At 41.6% G+C, this 9,755-nt stretch overlaps 1 protein-coding gene across 1 annotated transcript; it reads right to left on the bottom strand.

Annotated features, from left to right (window-relative positions):
* Positions 1-300: 300 nt before the first annotated feature.
* LOC137874102 (CCN family member 5-like) lies at positions 301-7,822 on the bottom strand. The gene is made up of 6 exons (XM_068712734.1): positions 7,758-7,822; positions 7,138-7,291; positions 5,001-5,217; positions 2,539-2,787; positions 1,635-1,867; positions 301-583 (listed from the first exon to the last, which is right to left on the bottom strand). Exons 1-6 carry the CDS (start codon positions 7,820-7,822, stop codon positions 302-304), a joined length of 1,200 nt encoding a protein of 399 aa, XP_068568835.1. The 3' UTR covers position 301.
* Positions 7,823-9,755: the final 1,933 nt, after the last annotated feature.

Genomic DNA, 9,755 nt, shown 5'->3' with positions numbered 1-9,755 from the left:
AGCATTCACTTGAAGTCGTATATAACAAAATGGGGAGGACCTCTTTCTTGTTTTTAAATCTAGGTCCAGAGAACTGCATAAATCTTACTTACATACATTACAGTACAGCCCATTTACAAAACTCTGTACTTTAATTTATCCTGATACTCTACTATTACTACAACAGCTATTGTCGAATGCCAAGTTTCCCCATCCTGAATGTAATATTTCCATAAATTCCAGCTATCATGTGTGTACATTTGGTCACTTTCCTCACAGACGGGTCCCGCCCATCTCTCTTGTAGCTGGATGCACGTGCGGCTCACAGCCAGGGCAGGACACTCCGGGCAAATGTGGACTGGCGGCAGTTGGAGACGCTGCAGGAGCAGGACTCGATCATCATCACCTGCTGCTGGGTGTGCCTGTTTTGAGGGCAACGGAAAACCAACCGCATTGTCCTGGTGTGGGAGGGGCTGCAGCAGCGTCCCTCCGGACAGGTCAAGGCGCAGAACCTGGGACGGTAGGCCCTGGTGCTCCAGCAGCCCTGCTGTTCTAGCTGAATGGACAGAGGTGACTTGTAGCTGCTCTCGCACACCCCCGAACCCTGAAATGCACAGCGACAGGAAACATTGTAATAATTATGTGGTTACTCTTGTTACATATGCAGCGATGTGTATAATTCTAGATTTCTACGTCTTTTTATATCTGACTTGAGACCTTTCTTACCTTGCATTACAGCACAATATTTGCAACATGAAATGTAACGTATCGGTAAGGAGACAGTAATCCATAATGTCACTTTTCATTAGTGTTGTTGTGACCAAGCCTCACTACAAGCAACACAGCAACAGACAGTTGCCACCAGCTTTGAGATATAGTTATAAGCCAAACCTCTGGTAAAAATGATAAGTTTTAACATGGAGTTGTTCTACAGGAAACAAAAGGCTAACTGCTAGCTTGTCAGAAAAGATGCCGTTTTGCTTCCTGTGTATTGTCAGGAGAGGGTGGTACCTGATCAACAACAAGGTTTCAGGATTTTAAACATATTTCTGAGAGGATTGCCAAACACCAAAACAAGAGGACTAAGCGGTAAATTTGGGCTTGCTCTGCAGAGCAAACTTAGCTACCCAAAGCGCACACAGGATTATCACCTGTGTTAAACAGTGTGGGAAATGTGAGCTAGCACATTATGTGAAAATGTACCTAAAACCACAGTCAAAATATCCACTGTGGAAAAGATCTGCTGAGAACAACTCTGTGTCATTACAGGTGACATAAAATGATGGCGTCTCTGGAGGAAATGCCACTATGGTATGAAAAGAAATTGGAAAACAGAAAGGACATATATAAAAAATGAACTCCTAAAACACTGATAAGGAAATAAAGTTTTATAATAGTGAGGTAAATCATTCTAGTGGCCTATATAGTTTTTGATTCTTTTACATAGTTTTTTTTACCGTATTTTCAGATGATTTTGTTTGTAATATCTTTATTTATATGATATTGAGTTCCATATAGTTCAAGATCATGTGGATCAAAATGGAAAAGCAGAACATCACTCACAGCATTTGTAAATGGTATTCACGTTCTTGTGTTTGATCCCTGGACCTGTAACTGGACTGTAACATATTAATGTGTGTCAATTATGCACTGACCGGCTGTAGCATTCGGAACCCCGGCATCAGAGTCTGGCAGGGCCTGACCTGGCACAGTCTGGTCTCGGTCTGCAGGCGGCAAGCCCAGTTCCTGTTTGTGTTGCGGGTGGATACACCTGGGCCACAGCTGTGGGAGCAGGGGCTCCAGTCTGAGGTCCACTCGATACAGTTGGAGTTGGAGCCAAACGACGGGCCAGACAGCCCGCGCCCGAAGTCCTGACGCGTCTGCTCAGCTGGAAAGAAACCCAGTAAAGGAAAATATTCACTCTCTGCAGCAAGCTGCAAGTTGTTTAAAGTGGACCGCTTTGATGAGAGCTCAAAAGCCAGAAAATGCAGCACATATGCAAGTCCGGAATGTTGTAAACTGCTGCAAGGGCGGGGTCGGTTTGCTAAGAATAGCGCTCACAGATGTTTCACACAGATGTTTGATCGTCCTGACACCTCTTTGGTATTGAGATCTGTTTATTTCGCCACAACCCAAAAGTGACGTTAAACATTCTGGTATTGACTGTGTCTAAAGGCCTGCTCACCTGAATTTAAAAGATGCCCCACAGGAACCAGCTGAAAATCACCCAATTGACCCTGAAGTGGTAACGCTAGGTAATGATGTGCTAACGTAGTTGTCAGACTCTGGTTGGAGCCGGCCGATGCTACGTTATGATTAGCTAGTCTGCGCTAGAGGGTCGGGACTTAGCGAGTGGTTGATTCCTTCAGTCTTTTACTGGGAGAGATGAGATGCAAACGCCTCTGAAGTCTTCAAATAGCTATATTTGAATCATTTTACTCTTTCATATGACTCTTAATAGTTGGACTGTATAACAGCAAATACTATTGTGATCATCTAACCTCTGTTGATATGTTTCCAGACATATTTGTTTGGTGTTGTTGATCATCACCCCATTACCTGCTAATGGATTTGAGGAGATGCTGTTGTCCAGGCCCTCACACAACCATTCTTTGCAGCAGCGCCCCGGTAGTCGCACAAGCTGAGGGTTGTGGCACTTATCAGCGGGCCTCTGCAGATCATCGCTGCACAGGGGCACGCACGTCACCCCTCCCCCGAGGCAGTGGCAGAGTTGGGCACAGGTAGGTTGAAATGCCTGTCCCTCCTCCAGCTTCCTGCCATTCATCTCACAGCCCAGCTCGTTCCGACCTGATCACGGCACAGGGAGGGGAAAGGGAATGTGTTGAGGTGAGTTATGGGAAACGTTTTGCTATCCAGTCATTACTGTAAGAACATCAGAATGAAACTCTTTGGAATATGCAGCAGTTTAGTCGGGAATGGAGTCACTGGTATTAACTTGAAAGGATGCAGGGGAATCAATTATGTAAAGTACAGAGGATATGTTTCTTTTTCTTATGATGAATGACGGTATCAAGATTAGGAAATAGTGATAGCAGTAGTAGTATAGTATAGTAGTAGCTGTAGGCAACATCAGTACTATCAGTAGTAGTTGCAGCAGCAGTAGAAGTATAGGTAACATAATACTGTATGTAAGTATGCTACCAATACTTCTGTCCAGCCCAGTTGCCAGATTATTTTTTTTGACATTGAACTTTTTCTGAAAATCACGGATATGTTGAATGTCGACGTGTTAGCATTCGGTCAGAGCAAGTGGCGTAGCACAACGAACAAAGTGCAGAGAAAGTGACGTTGTGTAGCGAGCGACTGTTATTGAAAGTTATGTGTGTAATAATGAGTAGAACAAGCGAGAAAATCCACTAAATGTGTTGGAGGGAAGTGATAGATGACTCAAACAAACACAGGACTTTCACCCAGGAGATCCCCATTCATGTCCCGTGAGGGTGATTGTTATTTATTCACGGTAATTACGTTTGTTACTTTACAATGTTGTATTATGTTGTTAAGATTGTTATGTTATTACGTTATTATTTCAACACAAACCATGGTCTTTATTCCAACCATCACCAAGTAGTCTTATTTCCTAAAACTAACCAATCGTTTGACAACGTTAACCAAGCGTGATACAGGGCGGACATGAAACATACTTTTTTATATCAAGAAACGTACAATGCTAACATCTTTTCTGGCGACTGGGTTGTTCTTTCATAGCAGTACTGGTATCGTTAACTGCTTGCTCAGATTGTGCTTCAGAGATATTCAATTTGCTTTCATGGAAGACTTAAAAAAGCTGCAAACTCTCACATTTGAGAACCTTGAACTATCGAATGTTTGGAATTTATACTTGAAAAATTACTTAAAACTAGGTTTGGTAATCTTGAGAATCTAGCAAGAGTACGCTAGAGTTGAAAAATTACCCGGCCCAGCGTTGCCAACTTTTTTCCACTGAAAGTAGCTAACAGCACTAGTTCCAAGAGTCGCTAAATCTAGCAAGAAAGTCGCCAAGTCGGCAACACTGACTGCCTGTCACATAAACAACGAACATGGCTGCTGTTTGTGGTGGAAATTAAAGTATCTCCTTGTGAGAGATCTAAAAAGTATCTCAAGCTTTCTGTCTTTTAAGGATTTATTACAGGATAAGATATAGAAAAATTATAAAAGAATAGTGAACAGATTAATTAACAGATTAATCAAACAGATTAATAAGACAGAGTCATAGATTACGATACAGCTGTATAGCAGAGAGCGTTCCTTCACCCATGGCAGAACAAAGGAAGACTCTGCCTTCTCCGTAAAGAAGGCCCTTCTTAAATGCTTGTCTGAGCGGAGTATCACCCTCCTCAGCAGAAACTACGTATCAATCAAAGTCCAGCTGTCCAGTTCCATGTGGCCTAGGGATGTTTACATAAAATCAGGTAACCATCTCTTCTCTATAAGGCCCTATCAAATGGAAGTTGCCCCCCTTTGTTCCCATGAGCCTGTTTATCCAAAGGCCAAAGTTCAAACTAGATAGAAAACACATGATCAACGAATCTAAGTAAGAAATAATCATTAGAAGTTACATGAAACCAATTTTCCCCCGACACTGTTAATACTCACAGCCGTCAAGCTAGCAGGTTGTGGAAGACTCATGGTGGCATGCCATGAGTGCACAGAGAGAATACACGTAGACAGGCAGGTAGAGAGACAGACAGGTAGAGAGACAATCCTTTAATTCGGGAAGAATTACAGTCCTGTGACAGCTACAGATACCTTTTTTTTGTCAGAGCATTTGTTTAATTGATTACTGTAATGAGAATCTCAACAGAAATATCAGAAATACTTTTGAAGAAGATTCCCACCCCTGCCTTTAAACGATTGATGATAAGACATACGCGGTAGTAACAGTGCTTTGGTGGTAATTAGCATAGTAGAGGCATAGCAGTTGCAGTTTTGTCAGTGTTAGCACTGGCAGCTCTGATCAAAACTAATCTGTGTCAGTATGAGTGTGTTCTGTTCCGCACCGACACACTGTCCCGGCCCTCCAGGAAAGCTGGCGCTGTAGTCGCACTGCAGCCCTCGGCGGATGTCACAGGGCAACCGGTCGGTGCAGGCCCCGCCCTCCTGCCCAGTGCACACCTGGCAGCACCCGCAGCTGTCTAACACCAGAGGAACGCCAACAGGGCAGCGTGGCGTGGTGGGCGGGCACTGACATGGCCCAGTGCACAGCCGGCACCACACCTGAAGGGAGAGCAACAAAACACAGCTGCTGTTCACACTTTCACTCAGTGGCTTGCTGTGCTCTCTGTTTAAGTGGCAACTATGTGGCACAACTGGTATTAAAATAATTGATAAGTGCTGGAGCGCAGAGTGGATTTGGCACCAAGACAGGTACTGACACACACACGTCACTGAACCGACTTTCTACTGAAGAAATAGCTCCTGTAATCACGACATTGTCTCTGAAAAGACATGGTCCTGTTGACTTTTTCAAGCAGGACACACAATGTTTTCATATTTTGAGGACTTGAGTGAACTGAGCCTTAAATTGAAATATCCTAACTGGTCTCTACATGCTATACTGATGTTCTACTGCAGGACTCAATAATCTGTATTCCTATGCAGTGCTACAGAGGTTCATACAAGTGACTAGCGTAAAGGGCATTAGCAGATCATGAGACATTGGGGCCCTGGGCACAGACATGCAGAAGGCCCCACCACTTCTCTTACATAGGAGCAAGACACACCCGTTTTATAGTTACTTAGCCTCTTTTTGTTGCTCTTATGTGTTATGGTAATTTTTCCCCTTTTTGTAGTTCTTTTGCAATTCTTTGTAGTCGTGTTTCCTTCTGGTCATTTGCAGCTTTTTGTTTTCATCTCTTTGAAGTTGTTTTGGTGTCTTTGTAAGTCTGTTTGTGTCTCTGTGTAGTCGTTTTTATGTTTCTTTGTGGTAATTTTGAGTCTCTTCCTGGTGGGTACGTGTCTCTTTGTGGGCCCCTGACCCTTTAGGCCCCTGGGCCTGTGCCCGGTTGACCCGCTCAGTTATCCGTCCATGTTAAAGGGTCATGCGATTCTAAAAGAAATTCATATTCACTCATATTAGGCCAGGGGACAGAATGTTTTCCAGGGACAGCCCCATGTGAAACCATTGGGTGAGACTTTCAGTTTGTATCATCATATCAGATAATAGCATTGTGTTAGTTTCCTTTGCTAAAACCAAAGCTTCGGAACTAAGTGATGTGAAACCACTGACGGGCAAACAGTCTGACTGCACGATGCCTTCTTTGAGATGATTAGATGAGCTTCTTTTAACCTTTTACTATTAGTTGAGCAATAATTTGTACCTCCATGTCAAACATTTGGCCTCATGGGATTACAAGACACCGTGCTTCTGCAAATGTAGCTCCTAAACTTTGGACCAACACCTTCCCCATTCTATCAGATCTGTTGAATGTGTGGTTTGTTATAAGCGGCTGCCGAAAACTCATTTCTATAGGTTAGCCTTTTTTAATAAACTCTCTGTTTGCCTTTAGTTTAGTTTTATTTTGGCTGTGTGCTTTAACTCTTGTCTATGTATAACGCATATGTATGCGGATGTGTGCTTGTGCGTGTGTGTGTGTATGTATGCATTTATGTATGTATGTAGGTAGCTAGGTGTACATGTATATTTGTATTTGAGTATTTATTCTATATGTGTCGCACTTTTTAACTGTTTTAAAAAGCAATATATAAGTATTATTATTATTATTATTATTATATCAAGCATGACAAATGTAATAAAATGGACACACGTTTACAAAACAAAACATCAATTAAACATTATGTGCAAAAAAGAAAATGAAAAATAATTTTAAAAAAGTTGCGGAAACTATAAAAGTCTCCTGTCACACCTCTAACCACTGCTGAGATTCCCCTCAGGGTATGATGACTGATGGCAGCCCTTTGCTTTCAATTGCTGCCTCCAATATTCATAATCCAGTTCATTATGGAAACATCGGGGACATCCCCTTGCCAAAAGTCATCACGATAAGAGTGAGAGCAAGCATTCACACACCACACACACCACAACGGAAATTCTCCGATAATATCTTCCAATAATTTCATTACAACAGGACGGAAGGTCTTCTCATTTTACAGAGAGGATATTCATATGTGTCTCACCTGAGTGACGATACACAAGAGCAAAGAGCAGACCAGCCGGGTGTCTCTTCTGTCCATCTTCCTCACCTCTGCCTCTTGAGCTCCTTCTTTTTGTCCAGTCTCCCTCCCTTCTTCTTCTCCTCCTCCTCCTCCTCCTCCTCCTCCTCCTCCTCCTCTGGACAACAGTGTAGATGTGTTTATTAAAGGTGCCTGCCTTTGTTCATTTATACAGTCCAGGTTGTGATGTCACAGGCCGTGGACTGCAAAGTAAATAGTCACTGGAGAAGAATCCAAACTCCCAGGCCTATCTTAAAGCTATAAGACGGGCCTTATTAAAGCTGCCACAATCGATTTCTGAACACCAGATTATGATTGTTTTGTAGTTGACTCGATGCCATTGTAAATTTGTAAATGAGGGTCAACCTTTAGTGATCTCATATCAATAAAGGTTGAATGAATGAACAGTCTCCTTGATGGTAAATAGGCAGCTGTCTGTTGACATTTAACTAGACAAGGGGGTTATACGCACTGTATTTACCCACCACTGATTATTTGAATGTCGGATTTCCATGATCTATATAGTACCCACAAAAATGAGGAAGTAGCAGAAAAGCTAACAATCCCACAATGCAATGAGTCACATTCCATTGAAGGGAAAACTCTCGCTGTGGTACTTCACTGATGACGCAAGATAACTCACAAGCATGGTCTCTGAAATCACAGTTTACTGCTCAACAGACTACTGAGAGTCTGTTCTATGGTAATAATGAATGAATAATGAATCAGCTGTGTCTGTGTTTACAGCTTTCTGCTGCCGCCCGGTGGTGAGAATGTGAATAAAATCCCCTTTAAGACAAAAAACACCCTCAATACATTTGAGTAACCCATTTCACATTATTGTATTCAGTGTTAATCAACACCATTTATGTCTTTGTATGTGTGTGTAGGCCAACTACACGTCCTAATGTGAATGACTGCTGATGACTACCAATGCTGGGTATGTGTCTCCATCTAGTGGCTGAATTTGATCAATGAATACACTGTTGAGCAAGTTTCCCTCACTTATTGTAATACTTTATTTTCTTACCTTTCTACTCCAAAAACTCTTTGTTCAAATCATTTTTTGGCATTTAAGTATTTACACATTTTTGTGTATCGTAGAAACTTTATTTCTATTCATACCTTCCACACTTTCAGATATATTGAACATTTTCTGGAATATTTTCCTCATTCAAATGAATATACAAATTAATACGTTGCGCTAGAAACTCCATTCAAAGTTTGAAAGGTTCCACATCTTTCATACAATATATCAGATTTTTACATTATTGGATGTAATGTTCAGAGCTAGAGTGGAGAGGAATGGTAAATGGACAGTACTTATAGTTCTTTTCTATAGTGGTCTTCAGACCACTCAAAGCGCTTTCACACTACATGTCATCATTCACCCATTCACACACTGATGGCAGGGACCATGCCACCTGCCTATCAGACTATCTAATATTCATACACCATAGGCACAGTTACAGGAGCAATTTGGGGCTAAGTGTCTTGCCCAAGGACACATTGACATGCGCCTAGCGGAGCCGGGGATCGAACCACTGATCCTTTTTTGATTAAAGGACGACCCTGCTCTCCACTGAGTCGTAGGAATTCCCATTCCTACAATATTCTCTCTTCCTACCCCTTTTTTGGGGGTCAAAATGTAGGAAAATGTGTGCTCATACAATGTTACTGTGGAAACCTCCCCGTGTGTGTGTGTGTGTGTGTGTGTGTGTGTGTGTGTGTGTGTGTGTGTGTGCTGTTTGAAAGCCTTTTCCAGAGGATAAATAATGAATCTATATACGTATATACAGTATACATATATATATATACACACACAAATAAATTATATATATATAGTAATTTATTTGTGTGTAACTGTCAAATATAGACTGTGACCAGAGGCATGTGCAGGTATGTGTAATAATAATAATTGTAATAATTATAATTATAAGTATTAAGAGAGCGTAATAATGTTGATGAAAAAGTTTTAAAACACACACAACTAAATAATAACAATAAATAGAAGAGAGCTGTTGAAGGGATTTTCTAGTGACGAGGACGCCCCGTCTCACATAAATGTCAGGCTTGATCAAGAGGAGAAGAAGTTGATCTAGATTCAATATTATTATGCTATGCATTTTCCACTCGTGTTTTTGTTATGCATGGCATTCACTAATGCTGACATCACAATCATACAATGACTCAGCTTTTCTCATCAGTGATGATTGATCGGCTACTTTGGAATCAGTGGCTGACTGATCTTTTGGGCTCTTCAGAAGAGTTTAGTGTGATCTCGTTTTAGCCATTTGAACACCTATTTGGTGGAATCAAGATAATCCACTCCAGCTAAAACGCTACACTATTTGTTGATTAACTTAAACGGATAGTTCTGGTGTATTGAAGAGGGAACGTATATGAGGTACTACTCCATAGTCAGTGTATACTACAGTACCAGCACAGGAGCAAAACACTGTACTGCTGTTGTTGTATTTTAGACACTCCATATTGGTGTAAGCTAACAAACAAACTAAACAATCGACCAGCAGCTCCCTTGTTCTGCGAGGTAAAATTACTGTCTTTTTCAAAGTGGATTT

Source organism: Cebidichthys violaceus, unplaced genomic scaffold, assembly GCF_023349555.1.
Source record: "Cebidichthys violaceus isolate CVI_PGR_0920_01 unplaced genomic scaffold, fCebVio1.0.p SCAF_17, whole genome shotgun sequence".
NCBI lineage: Eukaryota > Metazoa > Chordata > Actinopteri > Perciformes > Stichaeidae > Cebidichthys > Cebidichthys violaceus.
This window is presented reverse-complemented; position numbering and strand designations above follow the sequence as displayed.

Excerpts from the sequence above, each read along its gene's own strand:
- LOC137874102 (XM_068712734.1), bottom strand. The coding sequence starts at position 7,822 with ATGCTTGTGAGTTATCTTGCGTCATCAGTGAAGTACCACAGCGAGAGT. Across the intron at positions 2,788-5,000 it reads AGGGCCGGGACAGTGTGTCG|GTCGGAACGAGCTGGGCTGT; the intron begins GTGCGGAACAGA and ends TGCCGTGATCAG. Across the intron at positions 584-1,634 it reads GGTTCCGAATGCTACAGCCG|GGTTCGGGGGTGTGCGAGAG; the intron begins GTCAGTGCATAA and ends TGTGCATTTCAG.